The following is a 23337-nucleotide window of genomic DNA, read 5'->3' on the forward strand; positions in this document are numbered from 1 at the left end:
ACGGGACGGGACGGGACGGGGCGGGAAAGGCGGGGCGGCGGAGATGGCGGAGCGAGCGGCGTTGGAGGAGGCGGTGCGGCTGCAGGGGGAGCGGGTGCGGACCCTCAAGGCGCAGAAAGCCGCCGCACAACAGGTGCCCGCCCCGGACACCTACACCCCACTGCCACCCCCAGGCCCCCTTCACACCCCCAGTCCCCTCTCCCCCCAGACCCTTTCACACCCCCAGTCCCTTTTCACACCCCCAGTTTCCTCTCCCCCAGACTCTTTTCACACCCCCAGTCCCCTCTCCCCCAGACCCTTTCAACACCCCCAGTCCCCTCTCCCCCAGACCCTTTCCTCACCCCCAGTCCCCTCTCCTCCAGCCCCTTTTACACCCCCAGTCCCCTCTCCCCCAGACCTTTTTCACACCCTCTTCTCAGTTTTTACACCCCCATTATTCTTTCACACACCCCTTTCTCCTCCCCTAGACCCTCCGTACCCCTTCTTCTTCCCGCCCCTTTTTCACACCCCCATTCTTTCCCTCCTTCCACCTTTCCCCCTCCCTCCCCTTTGTAACACCCCTATTCTCCTCTCCTCATTCCTTTCCCATCCCCATTCTCCTCCCCTTCACCCACCCCTCTCCCTGCCCTTCCCCCCCCCCCCACTCAGGTCAAACTCCCATCCTCCCCCATCTCCTCCTCCCCCCCCCATTCTTTTTTCACATCCCCATCCTTCCCCTCCCCTTTGTCTGCCCCTTTCCCCAGTCTCTCTTCCCTCCTTCCTTCCTCCTTCCCCAGCCCTTTATATCACTGCCATTCTCCCCTCTCGTCCCCCTGTTGTCCTCCCTCAGCCCCTTTTTCACATCCCTCCTCCTGCCTTCCAGTCCTTACTCGCATCCCATTCTCCTCCCCACCCTCTCCCAACATGGGTTCTGTGAGGAAGTCCCGGTTTCCCCAGTGTTGCCCCTCTCTCTCTTCTCAGATCGAGGAACAAGTGGCGAAGCTCCTGGAGCTGAAGGCCAAGCTAGGGCCCGATGAAGGGAAGCAGAAGTTTGTTCTCAAAACCCCCAAGGTAAATCTGGCATCACCTTTTCCCCTGTCAGCTGAGTCGGAAGGGCACATTAAGGCAACCATCTCAGAGTCCTCCAGACGTCCCGAGGCCCGAGAATCCCCCAGGAAGAACAGGGCCTTTGGACTGAGAACAGCAGGAAGCCTCTTGCTGTTTTTAGGCGTTTTCTTTTAAGAAACTCATTCTTCTGAACCATTTTTATTAAGTCATTTATCAGGGGTGGGACAGTGATGCTTTCAGGGCTTGGGTTCAGCAGAGGAGGAGCATGCATAGCAACTGCTCCTAGTCAAGCAATCAATCATATTTATTGAGCACGTACTGTGTGTAGAGCACTTTATTAAGTGCTTGGGAGAGTGTTTTGTTTGGCTGGCCGTCTCCCCCGTTTAGACTGTGAGCCCGTTGTTGGGCAGGGATTGTTGCCAAATTGTACATTCCAAGTGCTTAGAGCTCTGCACACATTAAATGCTTTATAAGTACCACTGAATGAATATAGTACAGCAATATAACAGACACATTCACTGCCCATAATGAGTTCACAGTCTAGAGGGGGAGGCAGACATAAATATAAATAAGTAAATTTTAGTTATAGTAAAACATAGTGCAGTGCTCTGCACAGTTTTTAATGTTAGGGGGTGGGTGGGGTGGGGTGAATAAGGGGAGCAAATCTGGTGGGTGACGGCAGAAAGGAATGGGAGAAAAGGAAAAGAGGGCTTAGGAAAGTTGGAGAAAGTAATTGTCTCCCAGATATGAAGCAGGAGATTGTACCAGGCCAGAGGCAGGAGGGTGACCCAACAGCTTCTGGTTTCTCAGTCTTCTCAGGCAAGTTTTCCCTGCTTGCCTCCTTCCCCGTTTCCGAGCCTTCCTGCCCCTCTCCTCTATGGGATCTCTTGGAGTAAACAGGAGGGAAAGCAGTGGGTCGGAGCCCTAGGACTTTTCCCTTGCCCCTTCCTTCTCCATCGGAAGAGGCATAGATTTCTGGTGGGATGAGACCAGGACTATGTAGAGAGCTGACATTCATCGAGCCTTGGACAGAGGATGAAGCCCCTGGCAGGGTAAGAGGATTCGAATAGATGCACTGAAAGAGGAAGCAGCATCCTGAAGGTTTGGGTCCCTGGTTAAAAATAAAAGTAGAAATAATGGTAAGCATATTTGTTAAACATGATATGCTAGAAGTAGTCCCTGTTCCACAGTTTTAAGCGGGATGAGATGAGGTGCCTGGGATAACAAAGTTCAATAGCATAATAATAATACTAAGAGTATTAAGCACCTACTAGGTGTCAAGCACTGTTCCAAGCACTGGGGTAGATCCAAGTTAATCACCTTGGTCACAGTCTACAAGGGAGAACCGGTATTGAATCCTGTTTTCCAGATGAGGAATCTGAGGTGAAGTGACTTAGCCAGGATCTCAGCGCAAAGTGGCAGAGCTGAGATTAGAACCCAGGTCCTCTGACTCCAGTGACTAGAAAGCGGGAATGGTAACAGCTCTTTTATGTGTATGTAGGTGTGTGTGTCTTGCTCTGTTTGTGTTTATTGTGGTGCCTTATCTTTATTCAACCTTTCCTCCACTGGCACCAACCTCCCAGCGTCCCCTCAGAGAAAGCCAGCTACCCCCACCCCAGTCCCCGCCCCCCTCAAACCCTCTAATCCTTTATTGTATTCCTCCCCAGCACTTAATGAATTCAATTTGCTAGGCACTCAGTGAATTCAATTGAATGAATGCTTGGAAGTCTTGAGGTCTGTGGATGAAAGGGGAATCTAGGGAGTGCCTAGGGATAGGGGAGGTGTAGGGGGTGAGGGGCTGTGCTTGCCTAGACCTAGGAGGGGCCGTTTGTCTGAGTATGTGGTGGACGGGGAGCTTTTGAGCACGTAAGAAATACCACAGTAATCACCAAAATATAGCCAAGTGCCTGTCCTCTGAGGCATTTTTACAGTCGCTTTTCTTTGTGTCATGCATCAGCCTGATTCTCAGTGGATTCACAATAATTTAGGACGGTATGAACCACAGTTTCATTCATTGTCGTATTTAGTGAGCACTTACTGCCTGCAGAACACTGTACTAAGCGCTTGGGAGAGTACAATGTAATTATTAACAGACACATTCCCTGCCCCACAGTGAGCTTTGCGTCAACGGCACACAGGGTAAACACTATTAAATTCTATTGATTTGATTGATTGAAACATAGAAGAATCAGCAGATACGTTTCCGTGACTCTCAGAGTGACCATAACCCTTAGAATCGTAGAGTCTCTTGATAATGTAAAAAAAGTCCATGATCTTTTTGGTGGCATGATCCCAGATGATCAGGCCAGGTGTCATTTGTGTTAGATGTCGACAGTCCACAATCAATCAATGGTATATATTGAGCGCTTACTATGTTAAGAGCAATGTACTAAGCACCTGGGAGCATACAATATAATAACAATAATGATAATACAGTCTGAGAATTCAGAGTTTGGGGTCTCTAAAAACACGCCCCCTCCCAACTCACCCAGTTATCATAGACTCTTGCTGAAGCACGCCTTGTGGGACTGAGGCCAATTTATTTATGTAATTTATTTATATTAATGTCTGTCTTCGTAAGCTCGTTGAGGGCAGGGAGTGTGTTTGTTATTTTGTACTCTCCCAAGTGCTTAGTACAGTGCTCTGCACACAGTAAGCGCTCAGTGAATACCATTGAATGAATAAATGCAAGGAGTGGACACACTTTCCACCCATCGCTTGTGGTCAGAGGGACCGTCCCCAACAGTAGGGAAATGACTTGCCCAAGGTCCCACAGCAAGTGTGTGGAAGAGCCAGGATTAGAACCCAGTTCTCCCAACTCCCCAGACCACACTCTTCCACTAGGCCATGCTACATCGTGATCAGTTTGCTTAAGAAATAGCTTAAAAAGTGCAAAAGTAAATGTGAAATTCTATCATTATCTATTCAAAAGCCTTGATAGCAGGCCTCATTGTTCAAAATACTTTTTAAAAAAATTGCATAAAATTAAGAATAATGATAATTGAACGTATTTGCACCTGTTTTCTAGGTGAGTTGCGGGGTGGTGAGGTGGGAGGGGGTCAGCCCTGCCGGCCCTGGTCTCTAGAAATCTTCAGGATTTGGGTGTTTCCTGTGGATTTAAAAGCAAGTTTTACTAACCAACTCTGGGAGGGGTGGGGAGGTCAGTTTGGCCCCTCTTGGAAGAACTGCAGGAAGAAAATGAGCATTGTTCTCATTGTTTACTGGATCAGGCCCCAGGCAGTGGATTAAAGTCCCTGGGAAATAGCTGGGTCCTGGTGACCCCTCAGCCTCACCTCTCCTTTGATCTCTGCCTCCCTTGGAAGGGTCTTTAGTGCTCAGCAACTCCTCCCCTTCCCCTCCGGTACTCGGCTGAGCTTTGTCTAAATTGGTCTTGTGCTGAACTCTTCTCATGTAGCACTTCCCCACCCTGATCGTGTGGCCCCGTGGAAAGAGCAGGGGCCTGGGATCCACCTACCTCCATTTCAAATGGGAATCCAATACCTGTTCTCCCTCCCTCTTAGACTGTGAGTACCATGTGGATTGAGGACCATGTTCGATTCGATCATCCTCGAATCTTCCTCAGTGCTTGGCCCATAGAAAGCACTTAATAAAAACCACCATTATTAGATGGCTGGATGGGAGACTTCAATACCTGAATTATTATTAGTAGATGACGCGACCCAGTGGAAATAATCCTTACCTTCCTCTAACTCTCCTGTTCCGTTTCCTCCCTGCCTCTGGCTTTAGGGCACAAGAGACTACAGCCCCCGGCAGATGGCTGTCCGGGAGAAGGTCTTTGAGGAGATCATCAGCTGCTTCAAGCGTCACGGCGCCGAAGTGATCGACACACCTGTGTTTGAGCTGAAGGTAAGGGCTGCTCAGAGAGGAGGCCGGGCCGACCAGGAATCGGGTTCATAAATCCTCAGTCAGTCAGCGTCAGAGGATGTGGGCTGTGACCCTGGGCGTGGTCATCGTAATAATCAATCGTTGGTATTTATGGAGTGTGGACCACTCTCAGTAGTATTTGTTGAGTGCTTACCGTGTGCAGCTTGGGAGAGTAAACACCGCAAAGTTGGTGGACGTGTTCCCTGTCCACCGGTGGCTTACAGACCAAAGGGGGAGGTAGATATTAAATTATGGCTATGTGCTTAAGTGCTGTAGGGTTGAGGGTGGTGTGAATATCAAATGCTTAAAGGTGCACAGGTGCAGAAGGGAGAGGCAGTAGAGGAGATGAGGGTTTAGTCAGGGGCACCAACTCTTTCGGTTTGTATCGAGGAGGAGCCGGGGCCTAGTGGATAGAGCCCAGGCCAGTGAATCAGGGGGCCTAGTTTCTAATCCCAGCTCTGCCACGTGTCTGCTGTGTGACCTTGGGCAAGACATTTAATCTCCCTGGGCTTCAGAATAGGGATTCAAAATGCCTGTTTTCTCTCACACTTGGACCGTGATAATAAGAGGTTATTTTATCTCTACCCCAGCGCTTAATATAGTACTTGGCCTGTAGTAAGCGCTTAACAAGTACCATGATTACTGTTATTCCTGCTTGCTTACACTGCTCCGCACACAGTAAATGCTAAGTACTAGTGGTGGGCAGGGGTGGGGGGGGGGAATTGTCTGGCAGCATGTAAATGAAGGAGCCTTTTCTGCTTTACTGGTCAAGGAGCCTGGGGTTTTGGCCTGCAAGACTCACTTCCCCCACCCCCCAGATTCATCACCAACTCTTCCTCTGTCCTTTCCTCCCCCGCAGGAAACTCTGACGGGAAAATACGGGGAGGACTCCAAGCTCATCTACGACCTGAAGGATCAGGGTGGAGAGCTCCTGGCCCTACGCTACGACCTGACTGTATCCTTCCAGCCAGCTTTAGATGCCCAGGGCTCCTCTTCACCTCCTGCAGGACCGAGAGTTGATAAGAATAATAATAGTATTTGTTAAGCTCTTACTGTGTGCCAGGCATAGTACCAAACACTGGGGTAGATACAAGATAATTGGACTAGACACATCTTCTCATCTTGTCTGCTGTGTGACCTTGGATTAAGGGAATTAAGACTATAAGCCCTTTGTGGGACAAAGAGTATTTTGTATCTATCCCAGCTCTTAGAACAGTGCCTGGCACATAGTAGGTGCTTAACATTAATTGTTGTTATTGGTGGGGGTGGCTGATGACAGCCCCTGAGGGGATGGGACTGGGGAGGGAGGAAGGACTAAGGGACTGAACTTCTCCAAACCTGAACTGAGAAGAGACACCCTTTCCCACCCCAACTGCGTATCCTGAGGGAGCCTCACATCTGAATCACAAGCAATCAGTGGCGCTTCTTGAGTGCAGAGCCCTGTACTAGAGAGGGCTGTACTATGTACTGTATGTACATATGGCTGTACTGTACTATGAGAAGCAGCGTGGCTCACTGGAAAGAGCACGGGCTTTGGAGTCAGAGGTCATGGGTTCGAACCCCGGCTCTGCCACTTGCCAGCTGTGTGACTTTGGGCAAGTCACTTAACTTCTCGGTGCCTCAGTTCCCTCATCTGTAAAATGGGGATTAAGACTGTGAGCCCCACGTGGGACAACCTGATTCCCCTATGTCTACCCCAGCGCTTAGAACAGTGCTCGGCACATAGTAAGCGCTTAACAAATACCAACATTATTATTATTATTATTACTAAGCGCTTGGGAGAATACAACCTAAGAGAGCCCACACCTGCCCACAGGAACTAGCAGTCTAGAGCTAGGATCAAAGAGTTCTTTCCTGTCTCCCTCAGGGGCTGGAGGAGGGGTAGTATTCTCTCTCAGTACACAATCTCTGTTCCTATTTCCTAGGTGTGAAAGTAGCTGGAGGCAACAGGGTTTAATGGAAAAAGGGAGGTCTCAGAGTCAGGATCAGTCCTCTGGAGCACTTACTCTGTGCATAAGCGCTTGGAAGAATTCAGTGCAGTAGAGTTGGCAGAAATGATCCCTGCCTACAAGGAGTTTACAGTCTCTTCGCTGGTAGTTTACCGTTTCCAGTCCGAAGGAGACTAGGAGTTGAGGGTTCTGACACCAGCTCTGCCCCTGACCTGGTGTGTGGCCTAAGGCAAGTCCCAGTGAACTAGGCTCTAGTTTCCTCAGTTTTAAAATGGGGGTAATCATCAGCCAGTGGCATTTGGTAAGAGGAATGTTAGGAAAGTGTTTGCGAAAAGAAGAAGGTGCTGTGCAAGATGCAAAGTAATGCACCTTTTTGGGGGTCCCACCTCCTTAAGGACCCGGGTTTTAATCCTGGCTCCGCCAGGCGCCTGCTCTGTAACCTCGGGCAAGTCACTTAACTTCGCTGGGCCTCAGTTACCTCATCTGTAAAATGGGGTTAGGGGTATGAGTCCCATGTGGGACAGAGACGGTATCCAACTGATGAACTGGTATCTACCCCAGTGCTTAGAACCTATAGTAAGCGCTTAACAAGAACCATAATTATTACTATCATTATTATCAGAGTGGCTCTCCCTTTGAGAAACCAGGCAGTTCCCCTTTTCCAGGCTCCCTGGAAACATGTGCACCACTTTCCCCCAAGCTCTCGTCAAGAAAGCCCAGAGGAAGCAGGGCTTATTGCGAAGCCTTGGTGAGGCTGAGGGGACGTGGAGAGGGTGGAAGAAGATGGAACGGGTGGGGTGGGGGAATAGGAAGGGAGGCCATCGTCGTTGGCGGCCTGTCTCCCCTCTCAGTCGCATTGCTGGGTGGGCTCTGGGGCCTCCCTTCCCAGAGGTTTGCCAGGGCGCTTATGCCTCTGGGCGGGACCGGCTGCTGCTGGTGATAAGGTGGGCCTGGTGGCCACTGGGCTGGTGACACCGGCCAGGGGCTCTTTCCTTAACCCTTTGCCCCCAGGTTCCCTTCGCCCGTTACTTGGCGATGAACAAACTAACCAACATTAAGCGGTACCACATCGCGAAGGTGTACCGGCGGGACAACCCAGCCATGACCCGGGGCCGCTACCGGGAGTTCTACCAGTGTGTGAGTGTTGGGGTGGAGGAGAGGGCGGGGTGGGGGGCGGCCCACAGCGGGCATCAGCAAAGACGAGACGTCAGATCGGGTGATGGGAAAACCCCATCCCCCTGTGGCCGACGCTCAAAGCCGGGGGAGCCTTTGGGAGGCAGCGTGGCTTAATGGAAAGAGCACAGGCTTAGGAGTCAGAAGACCTGGGTTTTAATTCCGGCTCCACCACTGGTCTGCTTTGTGACCGTGAGTGAGCCACTTCACTTCTCTGGGCCTTAGTTTCCCCAGCTGTAAAATGGGAATAGAGACTGTGAGCCCCACGTGGGATAGGGACTGTGTCCAGTCGGATTCTCATGTCCGCCCCAAAGCTTGGTCCCTAGCACGAGCACCAGGATCATTGTTATCGTTATTATAAAAAGGACAGATTAGAGAGGCGTAGGTCCTCACCGAGAAGGATGATGTCTCTTGGATTTCCCAATCCGGAAGGACGGATGGAGTCGAGGAGAGGCTTGATCGTGACCGCGCTGGCAAAACGGGACAGGAGGAGGGGGCGGTCATCTGAGGTCTTGGCCAGAGGCCACCAGAATGCAGCCGAGGGCTTAGAGCACCAGCAGGGGCTTCCAGTAGGTGAGAAAGGTTGATCCGAATCGATTTATCTGAATCTTTTCCCCACCTGTCTCTGAGCAACAGGACTTCGACATCGCCGGCCAGTTTGACCCCATGATCCCTGACGCCGAGTGTCTGAAGATCGTGTGCGAGATCCTGAGCGGGCTGCAGCTGGGGGACTTCCTCATCAAGGTGACCGCCCTCCCGTCTGCCCGGTGGGGCCCACTGGGCCTGAACTGGGATTGTCTCCCTCCTCCCTTAGATCGATAGATCGGTAGTGTCAATCGAGTGTTTCCTCGGGGCCAAGCGCCGTACTAAGCGCTGGGGAGCGTATAAAGTGCTCAGGGAGGCCCCAGCCTGCTCCCGGCAGCCTTTGCAGGCTGCCACTTGTCCCGGGCCCTCTGCCTGTCGGGATTCCCCACTCGTGGCCACCCGCTCCTGCGGGTTGGCTTCTCCTGTCCCTGAACTCTCAGGGTGAAAGCTCCCTGTGGGAAGGGAACATGCTTTGTGCATCTGTTGTCCTTCCCGAGCGCTTAGTACGGCGCCTTGTGTTGAGTAGTGTCCCAGGGAGACGTGCGGATGGGGCCGAGGCCCGAGCAGGCCCGGGGGCGGGCAAGGGGCGGGCCAGTCCCGCTGACCCTCTGCCGACCACTCCAGGTGAACGACCGGCGCATCCTGGATGGGATGTTTGCCGTCTGCGGCGTCCCTGGTGGCAAGTTCCGCACCATCTGCTCCTCGGTGGACAAGCTGGACAAGGTGAGGACACCCCCCCCCCCCCGCGCCCCAGGGCATTGCCCCCTCCCACCCCCCCCCAGCTCCCGAGCCCTCGGGGAGAGGCCCCGGGGACCAACCTGACGCCAGCGTCTCTGCAGATGTCTTGGGAGGACGTGAAGGGTGAGATGGTGGGAGAGAAGGGCCTGGCCCCCGAGGTGGCTGACCGCATCGGAGAATACGTCCGGCTGCACGGTGAGGGGCTCGCGGAGGTGGCGGGACATGGGATGCCCACACCCCTGGCTGGCCGCACCCTCCCTCGAGTCCCCATTTTCCCACCCTCGGTGAAACGGCCCGTTTTCACCCTCATTGGCGAGGAGTGAATCTCGGGGTCGAAGGGAAGTCTGCAGCCCGTGCCCCCCTCTTCCCCACACCTGTCGGGCTGACGCGTCCCCTCGCTCCCCGGGCGCAGGCGGGGTGTCCTTGGTGGAGCGGCTCCTGCAGGATCCCCAGCTGGCGCAGAACAAGCAGGCCCGGGCCGGGCTGGAGGACCTCAACCTGCTGTTCGACTACCTGGCCCTGCTGGGGGTGGCCGACAGGGTGAGTGGGGGCCGGGCCGGGCTAGGCGACCTAGGGAGGGGCTGGTCATTTGTGGACACGGTGACCTGCCCGGGGCCGGGCTCTCCAGCCACCACCGGGCTCGGCTGCCACCGCCCGGAGCCACGTCATGCCCGCGTGCTGGGAGATCTCTGGTCTTCCGGAACTGACGGTCTTCCGATCCCCGCAGGTCTCCTTCGACCTGAGCCTGGCGCGGGGCCTGGACTACTACACGGGGGTCATCTACGAGGCCGTGCTGGTGCAGCCCCCGGCCGCGCAGGGGGAGGAGCCGCTCGGCGTGGGCAGCGTGGCCGCCGGCGGGCGCTACGACGGGCTCGTGGGCATGTTCGACCCCAAGGGCCGCAAGGTGCCCTGCGTGGGGCTCAGCATCGGGGTCGAGCGCATCTTCACCATCGTGGAGCAGAGGATGGAGGTAGGAGGGCGGGAGCGGAGGTGTCGGGGCTGTTTACTGAGCGCATACTGAATACACAACCCCAGATTTCGCTTGGGAGACTACAGAAGAATGAGTAGACCAGTAAGTGCTCAACAAATACGAACGAATGAATGCTAGAGTTGGTTGGTGGGCTTCAGTGGGCTGCTTGGATTCTTCTAATCTGGCTCCTTTCCTCAGGCCTCCGACGAGAAGATCCGGACCACAGAGACGCAGGTGCTAGTGGCCGCGGCCCAGAAGAAACTCTTGAAGGAGCGGCTGAAGCTGATTTCCGAGCTGTGGGATGCTGGGATCAAGGTATCTGGAGGCTGAGGCACTCCAGGGTTCTCCTGGCCCCGGGGGGAGTGGGGGAGGCAGGTCCCCGGGCCCTCCTGCATCTCCCTCCGTCTCCGCTCTGTCCCCGTCCCCTCCAGGCAGAGCTGCTGTACAAGACCAACCCCAAGCTGCTGAACCAGCTGCAGTACTGCGAAGAGACGGGCATCCCGCTGGTGGCCATCGTCGGAGAGCAGGAGCTGAAGGACGGCGTGGTCAAACTGCGCACGGTGGCCAGCCGGGAGGAGGTGAGGCCCACCCTTCATCCCACCCTCCCCCACTGCTGCCAGAGGAAAGGGAGCACCGGGGGTGCAGAATTCCAGGAACTCCCACTCGGGTGCCTCCAGGGACAGCGGTGGTGGTGGTGGAGTCAGTGTTCATGCTCGGCATTGGGCCAGGTACAAGACGTCGGACCCGATACGGTCCCAGTGCCCCACGGGGCTCACGGTTGGAAGGAGGGAACTGAGGCTCAGAGAGGCTAAGCGACGTGCCTAAGGTAACACAGCAGGCCCGTGGTGACAGCTGGGATTAGGACCCAGGGCTCCTGCTTCCCGTCTCTGGGCTCTCTCCACTAGGCCACGATGCCTCCTTCGCCTTAGTCCCTGCCCCTTCCTCCCTGTGAATTCACAAAAGGGAGAGAGGACTCTGCTCAAATCCCCAACCATCTCTTTTCCACCTCGGTGGAGTGAGGGGGGCCTCCCGTGTGAGTGTGAGGTGAATGTGACTGGGAAGAGGAGCGAGGGAGGACCTGGGTTCTGATCCCAACCACCACTCGTCTCCTGTCTCACCTCGGGCAAGTCACTTCACTTCTTCGGTTCCCTCAACTGTAAAATGGGCATTAAGACTGCGAACCCCCCATGGGACGTGGATCGTGTCCAATCTGATCATCTCGTATCTACCCCAGTGCTCGGTACAGTGCCTGGCGCTTAGCGTTTAGCGAGAACCTTGAAAACTAAGGGCACGGAACACATCCTAGGAGATAGTCATGGGGGCACAGTGCGGGCTGGCGAGGCGGGAAGGGGCTCGGAGGCAGAGGTTGGCGTTCTCAGGCTCTTTCCTCCCCCCCTTCCGCTTGCCAGGTGAACGTTCAGAGGGAGAAGCTCATCGAGGAAATCAAGAGGCGAACGGGACAACCCCCCTGTGTCTGCTGAATCGGGTCGGGGAACCTGGTGGCCCCCCGCAGACCCCGACGGCAAACGATCCATCCTCCCCGTCCCCCCCCAAAACGCCTCTGCCACCTGGCCCGTCCCGTTCCCCGACAGTGGTCAGATCTGAGCCCTGTATTTATTAGGTGGTGAGCCTCGGCCCCGAGGGGAACCAGAAACCGGGGTCACTTTCCCAAAGACAGTGCCCCGACCGTCCCCCACCCCGTGCCCCCTCCACTCCCGGGCGAGGAGGAACTCTGGTGCTGCTGCTGGGGAGGAGGCCGGGGCCACCATCAGCGCTTGCCATCAACCCCCTCGTGCCAGTCCTTATCCCCGTTACGTATGTGTTTTCGTGGGTGGGGAAGGGCGATGCGACCCTGCACCCTTGCCTGACTCGCTGAAACCAGTTTCTAATAGGTCCAATAAAAAAAAAACCCTGTGACCCTTGCCTCAGTGTTACTGCGGTGCCGTTCCCCCTCCCCGACCCATCCTGGCCCCGGGTGCGACCCAACCTGGAAGGAGGCCGACACCCAGAGGCTTAGGGAGGGTGCTAGATGGAGGAGAGGGAAGAGCTCCCTTCCTTCCTGCCCTTCCCTTCAGGTGTACAACTTTTTTCCTCCTTCCTCAGTTCCCTTAATCCCCTACTCAGTCCATGGTTCTGCCTCTAATCCCGGAGAGCTCCCCGGCGGAGGGATTTAGGGGGGAGGCCTGTGCCACGGCCTTGACTCGATTTGAGGGGAGACCGGATCGGTTCCGGGTGAGGGTAGGCCGGGCCCAGCCAAGGATTGTGTGTGATTCGGGGCAAGTCACTTCTCTGTGCCTCAGTTGCCTCATCTGTTAAATGGGGGGGGGGGGGTGAAGACTGAGCCCCAGGCCCTCATTACCCTGTATCTATCTAAAACGGTGCTTAGTGAGCGCTTGACCATTGCCATCATAAAACGGGGCTTAGCGAGGGCTTAACGATTGCCATTATCCTAAAAGACCGAAGGAAGCCGGTCCGCCATCACCATCCCCTCGGGGCTTCCCACCCGGGCGGCCGCCATTATCATCCCCTCGGGGCTTCACACCTCGCACCGCGCAGGCGCGTACACGCCCTCGCGCTCCCCCCTCCCCTCCCCGCGCGCACACGCCCTCGCGCTCATCCCCTCGCGCGCACACGCCCTCGCGCTCTCCCCCTCCCCACGCGCAGGCGCGGCCCCCTCGGGGCACGCGGGCCCTCCCTCCCACTTCCGGGGGGCGTGTCCGGGGCCCCCCAAGGACCAATGGGAGCGAGGGGACCCCGAGAAGCTTCGAGAGGCCCCGCGCGCGCCCGGCTATAAAAGGGCGTCGGCGGGGGCGCGTGCGGCGCAGTCATGGAGTCGGAGCAGGAGGCCAAGGTAGGCGGGGGCGCGGGGGCGCGAGGGCGGGAGCCAGGGCAGGACCGGCCCGGCCCGGGAGGGGTTCGCACCCAGCACCCCGCACGCCCTCTTTTCCGTCCCCGCAGCTGTGGTGCCAGCAGGTGAACCCCGTGAACAAGGCGGCGCTGGAGGCCTGGCTGCGGGAGACGGGCATCCGGCTGGTGCAGGTGAACGGCCAGAGGAAGTATGGCGGGCCGCCTCCAGGTAACGCCCGCCGCCCCCCCGGGGCCCCGCTCCCCTGGCCCAAGTCCCCATCTCCCCCTTCCTTCTCGTAACGTCCATGCGTAAGCCCCCCGCGGGCAGGGGGGAGGGAGGCCTCAACCCAGCGCTCAGGGCGCTTCCCCGCACAGACGCGCAGCGCTCAAGACTGGCTGCCTCCACTGACTCGCTCCTCTCTCCTCCTCCCCTCTCTTCTCTTCTTCCCCTTCTCGACGCTTCCCTTCCTTTCCTCTCCTCGCTTCTTCGCGTCTCTTCTTCTCGCCCTTTTCTTTCCTCCTCGCCACTTCTCCTCGCCTGGACTCTCCTCCTCTTTTCCCCGCCCCTCCTTCCCCCCCTTCCCCCCCCCCACCTCTTCGTCTGTTTCTCTTCTCTGCCCCCCCCCTCCTTCCTTTCTTCCCCTTCCTCCTCCGTTCTTCTCTTTTCCTTCTCCTCTCCCTCTACTCTCCTCTTCTCCTCCTCGCCTTTTTCGCCGCCCCTCCCCCCTTCGTCTTTTTCTCTTTTCTGCCCCTCCCCTTTTCTCCTCTCTTCTTCCTCCTTTCTTCCCTTTTCCTTCTCCTCTCCTTCCCCTCTCTTTTTCTCCTCTGTCCTCTAATCCTCTCCTCCTCTTCTTTCTCCTCCTCTCCTTTCTCTCCCTCTCCTCTTTCCCCGCCCCTCCCCACCACCTCTTCGTCTCTTTTTCTCTTTTCTGCCCCTCCCCTTTTTTCCTCTCTCCTTCCTTTCTTCCCCTTCCTCCTCTCTTTTCCTTCTCCTCTCCTTCTCCTCCTTTCTCCTGTAATCTTCTCTCCTCCTCTCCTTTCTTTCTCCTCTCCTTCTCCTCTCCCCTCTAATCCTCTCTCCTTTCCTTCTGCTCTCCTTTCTTTCCCCGCCCCTCCCCACCACCTCTTCATCTCCTTTTCTCGTTTCTGCCCCTCCCCTTTTTTCCTCTCTCCTTCCTTTCTTCCCCTTCCTCCTCCTCTCCTCTTTTCTTTCTCTCCTTCTCTCTTCTTTCTCCTCCTACTCTTCTTCTTTCTCTTCCTCTTTTCTCCCTCTCCTTTCTTCTCTCCTCCTCCCGTTTCTTCTCTCCTCCTCCCGTTTCTTTCTTCTCTCCTCCTCCCGTTTCTTTCTTCTCTCCTCCTCCCGTTTCTTTCTTCTCTCCTCCTCCCGTTTCTTTCTTCTCTCCTCCTCCCGTTTCTTTCTTCTCTCCTCCTCCCGTTTCTTTCTTCTCTCCTCCTCCCGTTTCTTTCTTCTCTCCTCCTCCCGTTTCTTTCTTCTCTCCTCCTCCCGTTTCTTTCTTCTCTCCTCCTTTCTTCTCTCCACCTCTCCTTTCTTCTCTCCACCTCTCCTTCTCTCCACCTCTCCTTTCTTCTCTCCACCTCTCTTTTCCTTCTCTTCTCCTCCTCTCCCCTCCTTTCTCCTCTCTCCTCTTCTTCTCTCGTCCTTTCTCCTCTCTTCCTCTTCTCCCCTCCTTTCCTCCCTTCTCCTCCTTTTCCTCTTCTCTTCTGTCTTCTCTCTTTTCTCATCTCCTCTCTTCTACTGTCTCTTCTCCCTCTCTTCTCGTCTTCCTCTTCTCTTCTCCAACTCTTTCCTCTCCTCCTCCTGTTCTGTCTCCTCCCTCCACACTCCTCCTCGTCTGGGCCCCGGCCCGGGCCTGGCCTCAGGCTGGGTGGGCAGCCCGCCGCCGTCGGGGTCGGAGGTGTTCATCGGCCGCCTGCCGCAGGACGTGTACGAGCACCAGCTGATCCCGCTGTTCCAGCGGGTGGGCCGGCTCTACGAGTTCCGCCTGATGATGACCTTCAGCGGGCTCAACCGGGGCTTCGCCTACGCCCGCTACAGCTCCCGGCGCGGGGCGCAGGCGGCCATCGCCGCCCTGCACAACCACCCGCTGCGGCCCGCCTGCCCGCTGCTCGTCTGCCGCAGCACCGAGAAGTGCGAGCTCAGCCTCGACGGGCTGCCCGCCGCCCTGGCCCGGCCGGCCCTGCTCCGCGCCCTCCGCCCGCTGGGCGATGCCCTGCGCGAGGCCGCCCTGCTGCCCAGCCCCCTGCGGCCCCCCGCCAACATCGCCCTCCTCCGGTTCTCCTCCCACCGGGACGCCGCCATGGCCAAGAAGCTCCTCGTCGAAGGTCAGCCCCCGCCCTCACGCCTTCCCTCCCTCATCCTGTGGGGTGAGCCCCCACCGCCTGCCCAAGACTAGTAACGAAGGGTCAGGACGCTGGGCATCCTTACTCGGTGCTGGGCGCCCTGACAAGGGCCCGGGAGCATACGAGGGCGTCGGGTCGTTCCCCCCCCCCGGGGGGCTCGCGGTCTTCGTCCCCCATTTGCCGGAGGAGGGGACTGGCCGCCGAGTCGCACGGCGGCGGAGCGGGGATTCGAACTCGTGATCCCTGGGTCCCCAGCCCTTGCTCATGGTGTTAAGGCCTCACTATGGGCCAAGCGCTGTAAAAAGAATAACGATGATGGTGATGACGGTGTCAAGCCCTCTCTCTGGGCCAACTGCTGTTCAACAGCATGGCTCAGTGGAAAGAGCATGGGCTTGGGAGTCAGAGGTCAGGGGTTTGAATCCTAACTCTGCCACTTGTCAGCTGTGTGACTTTGGGCAAGTGACTTAACTTCTCTCTGCCTCAGTGACCTCATCTGGAAAATGGGGACCCTAGCGCTTAGAACAGTCCTTTGCACAGAAGAAGCGTTTAACAAATACCACCACTATTATTGTTACTAGTTTGTCCCCCTCCAGGTTGTAAGCTCGTTGTGGGCCGGGAATGTGTCGGTTGCACTCTCCCGAGCGCTTCCTACAGTAAGGGCTCAAGAAATGCGATTGATTGCCTGACGCCCTCTTTTCCTCTCTCCCCCGACCCCCCAGGGCACTTGTGGCTGTGTGGAGAGCAGGTGACGGTGGATTGGCTGAAGCCGGAGCTGAAACAGCGGCTGCGCCTACAGGGCGCCGGGGAGCCGGGCGGTCTTCCCCCCAGCCTGGCCGAGAGGGCCGGGCCCTGGGGCGGCGGGGGCCCGGCCTGTGCCCTGGCAGCTCTGCAGGGGCTGTGCCAGCGCCAGCAGCTGGGCGCCCCGGTGTTCCTCACCAAGTGCCTGGGCTCGAGCTTCACGGGCTGGTACTACTTCTGGTACCAGGTGGTCATCCCCGGCCACGCCGTGCCCTTCAGCGGGCTGATGTGGGTGGCCGTGGACCGTGGCGGGCAGAACGAGCACGAGGCCGCCAAGGAGGCGGTGGCGCTGCGCCTGCTGGATATTCTAGGTGAGTCCCTAGGCTCTGGGGAGTAGGGGGGGAGATGGGGGCAAGCTGGGGGGGGGGGGGAGAGAAAGAAGAGCCCACCCCCCCCCTCTGTGTTTTCTTCGCAGGGGGCCCGAAAGCATGGGTGGCACCCGAAGCCTCACCTCCGGGTACCCTCGGGGACCTGGTTTGGGCCCCTGCGGCAGCGAGGTGAGAGGGTGAAAGTTGGGAGCGGGGGCATCCCCCCCCCCCCCTCGCCGCAGGGTGGAGGAGAAGGCCGAGAGCGATGGGGTGATGGAATCCCCACCGAGCTGGAGCCAGCCGCCTCCCGCTCCCTCTGCAACTGTTTTTCCTTGTGGTTCGTCAGTTTACTTCGGGGCGGACGTTCTCTCCGCCCCCCCCCCCCCCCCCCCCTTCTGTTAGGTATGGGCCGGGCCCTACGGCTGTGTGGGCTGGTTGGCTCTTGCTCGTTATTTATTAAAGTATTTTGTTCCTGTCCAGAATCGTGATTGATGAGAGGAGGGGGAGGGAGTGACCACGGGCCTTTTGGCCCCCTGAGAGTCTATAAACGCCCTCTCTCCCTCCCAAAAGTCCCAGCCCTGAGTCAGTAAGGCCTCCCTGAGTTATTGGGGGGGGGGGGGGTCCCCCGGCCTCAAACCCCCTCTTCCGAAGCTCTCAGTCCCGCTCGCCGCCAAGTCCCAACCGTTCTCAGTCGCTGTCGTCGTCGTCGTCGCCGCCGTCGTCGTCGTCCGCCGCTCCGTCCTCCGGGGCCTCGGGTTCCTCCCGCAGGCCGGCGAAGAAGTCGTCGCCACCCCAGGCCTTGGCGCTGAGGGTCTTGAGCGGGCCGCCCTTCTTCTTCCGCCGCCGGTAGTCGTCCACCACCAGCGAGCGCAGCGACGCCACGTCCCAGAACTTGAGGCGCTGGTCGTGGCCGCTGCTGGCCAGGAGGCGGCCGCACCGGGCCAGGGCCAGCCGCTCGATGGGCTCGCCGGCGTGCTGCCCCACGCTGCCCACCACTCGGTTTGGGAGGATGTTCACCGCCCTGCGGGGGAGAGAGAGAGAGAGACGGGTCAGGCGGGGGTCTGTCCATCCCCTCCCCGCAGCCCCCCGTGCCCCCTCCGGGCCCACCTGATGAGGCCGTCGGTGGCCCCCGTGCACAGCAGGTTGTCTGTGATGGGCACCATGCAGTCGATGGACTCGGCCTTCAGGGCGAAGCGGTCGCTGGTGGCCCCGAAGCCGTCCCAGTTGAAGAGATAGATGGTCCCGTCGCTGGAGCCGCAGGCCACCTTCTTACCCCGCTGCAAGGGAACGGGGAGGGGTCAGGGCTGTGGGCAGGGGCCGGCCGGCCGGGGGGCATCGACCCCGGGGCGGGCAGAGACCTTCATGAGGACGACGGAGGTGAGGTCGCTGGCCTGGGGCTCGGAGAGCAGGTCGAAGCGCCGCCTCTTGATGTTGAAGACACCGAGGCAGCCGTCCCCGCTGTGGTGGAGAGAGCGAGGGCACAGCCCATCAACAGAGCAGTGGGGCCCAGCAGTTCTAATCCCAGCCCCGCCACTTGGCTGCCGGGTGGCCTTGAGCAAGGCACTTCACTTCTCTGGGCTTCTCTTACCTCATCTGTAAAATGGGAATTAAGACTAACAGAATATCTACTCCAGCCCTTAGTACGGGGCTTGCCCCTTCATGAAAAATACAAAGCAAGAGCAGCAGAAGAGCTCATGCGTGAGCATTTACATTGTCGCTAGCCATACCTCCTGCTCCGGGCCTGGAACGCTCTCCCTCTTCCCCTATGCTAAAACTCTCACTCTCCCCGCCTTCAAAACGTCATCTCCTCCACGAGGCCTTCCCTGACTAGACCCTCATTTCCTCTGTGCCCTTTACTCACCCTACCTCAGCCCCACTGTATGTACTTAAATACATACTATGTTAATGGCTGTAAACTAAGCTCACTAGGGCCAGCAAATGTCTACCGCCTGTTACGCCGTACTCTTCCAAGCACTCAGTACAGCGCTCTGCACAAAGTAAGCGCTCAATAAATACGACTGGTTGACTAATCTTCCAGTAGGCGAATAGTGAATACTCTCAGGCACTCCGATACTGGGTGAAAGAACAGCGTCATTGAGTGCGCTCTCAAGCGTGCGGTGATTGAGACTCGACGACAGAGAAAACAGGCACTAAGACGGTTGCCCTCCGAGCTTACAGAATAGGTTGTAGGAGCTCACGCAACGGTATTTACATATTTACAGAGTGCTAATGTTGTGCAGAGCACTGTACTAAGGACTTGGGAGAGCACACCACACTCCCACAACAGAATTCGTAGGTTCGGGTGGGAGAGGGGCTCCCGGGACGCTGCCTTTCTTTTCCCCCTTACCCGGCGGTGAGGAGTAGCTTCTTGGCGGGGTCGAGGGCCATGTCGGCGATGTACTCCTCGTGCTCGTGCAGGTCCATGCAGGGCCCGTCCCGCCGCTGGTCCCAAAGGCGCAGGCGGCCGGCGTCGTCCCCCGTGGCCAGGCAGTGCTCGTCCACCAGCAGCAGGCTGTTGATGGGGGCGCTGGGGGAGGGGGTGAACCCTGCTCCTTATTCAGGGTGGCCAGGAAACCCACCCCTTCCCCAACACCTGGGGCCCCTACCCTTCCAGCAGGAGAGAGTGCCGGTCCGCTGCATGACCCTGGGCAAGTCACTTCTCTGGACTTCCAATTACCTCATCCGTAAAATGGGGAGCTCCTTATGGGTCCCAGATTAGCCTGTCCAACCCGATTACCTTGCATCTACCCCAGCGCTTAGAACGGGCCCTGCCACGTAGGAAGCGCTTCCCAAATACCACGGGAAAAAAGTCAAGCGTCAGGAAACTTGGGTTCTAATCCCCGCTCTGCCGCTTGTCTGCTGTGTGACCTTATCTTCTCTGTGCTTCGGCTTTCCCATCTGTAAAACGGGGGCTCGATACCCCTTCTCTCCAGACACCGAGTCCCGGGAGGGGCCGGGACTGTCTGACTTGACCCTCTCTGCCCCAGCACTTCACACTCTGAGGCATAGTAAGCGCTGCCCCAAAAACCACAATTATCCCTCCCCAACACCTCCCACACACCTGTGGGCCATTGATATGCGCCTGATCAGCCGACCCTCTTCCACATCCAGGGTGTGGATGGCTTTGTCCTTGGAGACGGTGAAGAGCTCTGGGCGGAGAGGAGAGAGATGAGATGCCCAGTCTGTGCCCGCCCCCATGCCCTCCCCGCTCGGTCCGGCCTCCTCTTCCCGCACCCCGGCCCCGGTCGGACTCACTCTGCCCGTCCTCGGAGAAAGCCAGGGCCCGACATGACTTGAGGTGGTGGCCCGAGGACCACAGCTCCTTATTGCCACCCTCCAGGCAGGAGTACGAATAGCTGTGGGGAGAAAGCAGAATTTTTTAAGTTGGGGTGGAACTCCTTCCTCCTTGATAATAATAATTATTACGGTATTTGTTAAGCCCTATGTGCTGAGCACTGTTCTAAGTGCTGGGGTTGATGTGGGTAATCAGGTTGTCCCACCTGGGGCTCACATTTTTTAATCCCTGTTTTTACAGATGAGTTAACTGAGGCCCAGAGAAGTGAAGTGACTTGCCCGAGGCCACACGGCAGACCAGTGGCGGAGTCGGCATTAGAACCCACGACCCCTGACTCAAAAGCCCTACGAAAATCACATCTCCAACATGCCACCTTCCTAGAGAAGCAACGTGGCTCAGTGGAAAGAGCAGGGGCGGGGGGACCAGAGGTCATGGGTTCAAATCCCGGCGCCGCCGCTTGTCAGCTGCGTGACTGTGGGCGAGTCACTTCACTTCTCTGGGCCTCAGTTCCCTCATCTTTAAATGGGGATTAACTGTGAGCCTCACGTGGGACCACCTGATGCCCCTGGATCTCCCCCCGGCGCTTAGACCAGTGCTCTGCACATAGTAAGCGCTTCCCAAATGCCAACATTATTATTCTCTGTGCCTCTGTTCCCTCATCGGGAAAACGGGGATTAAAGCGGTGAGCCCCCCGTGGGACCACCTGATGACCTTGCATCCCCCCAGCGCTTAGAACAGTGCTCGGCACATAGTAAGCGCTTAGCACATGCCATTATTATTATTAACTACCCCTGCTCATCCTTTCCCCCCAGGCTGCTTAAAGCCCTGAGTTCGGTGGAGAGAGAATGGGGGGGGGGGGGGGTGTGGGTTCTAATCCCGCCGCCGTCCGATCCCGCAGCCGCCCGTAAACGCACACGAAGACGTCTCCGTCCACGTCCCCCGCGGCCAGCAGGTCCCGGGCCGGGTGGAAGGCCAGGCCGCTGGCCGGAGCCTCCAGCACCACGTCCTCCGGGGTGTCTCGGCCCGGGGGCTGGGAAGAGGGAGGCAGCGGGAGGGAGGAGAGGGAGGCTCCCGGGCCCTCCCCGGGCCTCTCCTCCCCGCCGCCCGCCGCCGCCGCCGCCGCCATGGTCCGCCTTCCCTCCTGCCTGCCCTCCCTCCTGCCTGCCCTCCCTCCTGCCTGCCCTCCCTCCTGCCTGCCCTCCCTCCTGCCCTCCTCCCTCCTACCCTCCTCCCTCCCTCCCTCCTGCCCTCCTGCCTGCCCTCCCTCCTGCCTGCCTGCCCTCCCTCCTGCCCTCCTCCTACCTGCCCGCCCTCCCTCCTGCCTTCCCTCCCTCCTGCCCTCCTGCCTGTCCTCCTGCCTGTCCTCCCTCCCTCCTGCCCTCCCTCCTGCCCCTCCACGAGGGCCGGTCCTCCCCGACACCACAGAGACGCCGCCGGCCGGAAGGAGCGGCCACACCGGAAGCGCCCTTCCCCTCGCCCGCTCGGCCTCTCTGGCAGGCACCGGAAGCCGCGCCTCGATGGTGGCGAGGATAACGATAATGAGGGTGATGGGGTTTGTTAGGCACTCATTTAGAATTTATTATTAAAATGATAATTATAATAAAGATGGTGAATAATACACATTATAATATAATAAAGAGATGGGGTAGACAAGGGGATGGGGTTGTCCCACTCGACCGCTCCCCTTCCGGTCGGCCTCTCCGGTAGGGACCGGGACAGGAGCCTCTATGGTAATAATAATAATAGTGATAATAATAATAATAATAATAATGATAAATGGTACTTGTTAAGCACGTCCCATGTGCTGAGCACTGTTCCAGGAGTTGAGATAGACACAAGAGGATGGGGTTGTCTCACTCTCCCGCTCCCCTTCCGGTCGGCCTCTCTGGTAGGGACCGGAACAGGAGCCTCTATGGTAGTAATAATAATAATAATGATGATGATAATGATAAATGGTATTTGTTAAGCACCTCCCATGTGCCGAGCACTGTTCTAGGAGTTGGGATAGACACAAGAGGATGGGGTTGTCTCACTCTCCCGCTCCCCTTCCGGTCGGCCTCTCTGACAGGGACCGGAAGCGGCTTCTCAATGGTTAATAATAGTAACAACAGTAATAATAATAATGGTATTTGTTAAGCAGTTGACGTGCCGAGCACTAAGAGTTGGGATAGACACAAGGGGATGGGGTTGTCCCACTCTCCCGCTCCCCTTCCGGTCGGCCTCTCTGGCAGGCACCGGAAGCGGTCTCTCAAAGGTCGAAAAAGAACGACGATGATATTTGTTAATAATAATAATGATGATGGTATTTGTTAAGCGCTTACTATGTGCTGAGCACTGTTCCAAGAGCTGGGATAGACACAAATAATAATAATAATAATAATGTTGGTATTTGTTAAGCGTTTACTATGTGCAGAGCACTGTTCTAAGCGCTGGGGTAGACACAGGGGAATCAGGTTGTCCCACGTGGGGCTCACAGTCTTAATCCCCATTTTACAGATGAGGGAACTGAGGCACAGAGAAGTTAAGTGACTTGCCCACAGTCACACAGCTGACAAGTGGCAGAGCCGGGATTCGAACTCATTGTCCCACTCTCCCGCCTCCCCTTCCGGTCGGCCTCTCTGGCAGAGACCAGAAGCGGCCTCTCGATGGTAAAAATAATAATGGTGATGATGGCATTTGTTAATAATAATGATGACGGTATTTATTAAGCACTTACTATGTGCAAAGCACTTGTTCTAAGTGCTGGGGGAGATACAAGGTAATCGAGTTGTCGACGCACAGTCTTAACCTCCGTTTTACAGACGGGGGAACTGAGGCTCAGAGAAGCGTAGTGACTTGCGTAAGGTCACACGGCAGACAAGCGGCAGAGCCGGAATCAGAACCCGATCCTTCTCGCTCCTAGGCGACGCTGCGGTTTCGAGAGAGGCTGTGGGCAAAGGGCGGGCGGCGGGACGGACAACGTCAAAGCACAGACAACAGATTGGGGCAAGGCCCCACGGGGGCGTCCTCACAGCTCCCATCCCACTGACAGCCTGCAAGTTGGCCGGGGACCCCCTGCACCCCCTCGCCTCCCAGCTCTCTCGCAGGGGGCAACTTGACCCGAACGGGGAAGAGGATCACGCCCTGCTCCGTCCAGGCTGGAAGGGGATGCCGTGAGGCAGGGAGCCCGGCTGAGCTCGTTCGGCTCCCAGGTCGGGCACGGAAAACGTGGAGAACCCCAGGAGAGCCCAGACCAGGCGCAAGGGCCGGTGACTGAGGCTGAAGGGCGCAGAACTGTCTGCCCCCCGTTGCCATCAGCAAGGGGGAGGCCCCGCAGCTTGGCCCTCCCAACCCACCTTAACGCCTGCTCCCTCTGAGCCCCTCCATCTCTGTCACGGGGTG

The 23337-nt window shown here is 57.4% G+C and overlaps 3 protein-coding genes across 3 annotated transcripts; 2 read left to right on the forward strand and 1 right to left on the reverse strand.

The window, feature by feature from the left end:
- Positions 1-13: 13 nt before the first annotated feature.
- HARS1 (histidyl-tRNA synthetase 1) lies at positions 14-12264 on the forward strand. The gene is made up of 13 exons (XM_029053269.2): positions 14-133; positions 961-1050; positions 4795-4914; positions 5792-5887; positions 7893-8018; positions 8691-8798; positions 9264-9362; positions 9479-9572; positions 9790-9917; positions 10105-10347; positions 10546-10662; positions 10779-10925; positions 11757-12264. Exons 1-13 carry the CDS (start codon positions 44-46, stop codon positions 11826-11828), a joined length of 1530 nt encoding a protein of 509 aa, XP_028909102.1. The 5' UTR covers positions 14-43; the 3' UTR covers positions 11829-12264.
- Positions 12265-13088: 824 nt separating this feature from the next.
- On the forward strand, positions 13089-17138 carry DND1 (DND microRNA-mediated repression inhibitor 1). Its single transcript, XM_029052390.2, has 5 exons — positions 13089-13198; positions 13306-13423; positions 15076-15537; positions 16275-16664; positions 16769-17138. The coding sequence occupies exons 1-5, from the start codon at positions 13175-13177 to the stop codon at positions 16852-16854; spliced, it is 1080 nt and encodes a 359-aa protein (XP_028908223.1). The 5' UTR covers positions 13089-13174; the 3' UTR covers positions 16855-17138.
- Positions 17101-23250, reverse strand: WDR55 (WD repeat domain 55). Its single transcript, XM_039910567.1, has 9 exons — positions 23190-23250; positions 22968-23093; positions 20871-21039; positions 19917-20017; positions 19723-19810; positions 19009-19188; positions 18020-18119; positions 17769-17938; positions 17101-17682 (listed from the first exon to the last, which is right to left on the reverse strand). Exons 1-9 carry the CDS (start codon positions 23248-23250, stop codon positions 17349-17351), a joined length of 1329 nt encoding a protein of 442 aa, XP_039766501.1. The 3' UTR covers positions 17101-17348.
- Between the last annotated feature and the right edge of the window lie 87 nt (positions 23251-23337).

The sequence above is a fragment of the Ornithorhynchus anatinus genome, chromosome X2 (genome assembly GCF_004115215.2).
Source record: "Ornithorhynchus anatinus isolate Pmale09 chromosome X2, mOrnAna1.pri.v4, whole genome shotgun sequence".
Taxonomy (NCBI): Eukaryota; Metazoa; Chordata; class Mammalia; order Monotremata; family Ornithorhynchidae; genus Ornithorhynchus; species Ornithorhynchus anatinus.

What these genes read in the sequence shown, in the direction of transcription:
- HARS1 (XM_029053269.2), top strand. Translation starts at nt 44, where the DNA reads ATGGCGGAGCGAGCGGCGTTGGAGGAGGCGGTGCGGCTGCAGGGGGAG. An exon ending in TTGTTCTCAAAACCCCCAAG is followed by an intron (nt 1,051 to 4,794) that starts GTAAATCTGGCA and finishes CTCTGGCTTTAG; the next exon opens with GGCACAAGAGACTACAGCCC. An exon ending in CGGTGGACAAGCTGGACAAG is followed by an intron (nt 9,363 to 9,478) that starts GTGAGGACACCC and finishes GCGTCTCTGCAG; the next exon opens with ATGTCTTGGGAGGACGTGAA.
- DND1 (XM_029052390.2), top strand. Translation starts at nt 13,175, where the DNA reads ATGGAGTCGGAGCAGGAGGCCAAG. An exon ending in AGTCGGAGCAGGAGGCCAAG is followed by an intron (nt 13,199 to 13,305) that starts GTAGGCGGGGGC and finishes CCGTCCCCGCAG; the next exon opens with CTGTGGTGCCAGCAGGTGAA. An exon ending in GTATGGCGGGCCGCCTCCAG is followed by an intron (nt 13,424 to 15,075) that starts GTAACGCCCGCC and finishes GCCTGGCCTCAG; the next exon opens with GCTGGGTGGGCAGCCCGCCG.
- WDR55 (XM_039910567.1), bottom strand. Translation starts at nt 23,250, where the DNA reads ATGGCAACGGGGGGCAGACAGTTCTGCGCCCTTCAGCCTCAGTCACCG. An exon ending in CTGTCAGTGGGATGGGAGCT is followed by an intron (nt 21,040 to 22,967) that starts GTGAGGACGCCC and finishes AGGAGAGGCCCG; the next exon opens with GGGAGGGCCCGGGAGCCTCC. An exon ending in AAGCTACTCCTCACCGCCGG is followed by an intron (nt 18,120 to 19,008) that starts GTAAGGGGGAAA and finishes TCTCCACCACAG; the next exon opens with CGGGGACGGCTGCCTCGGTG.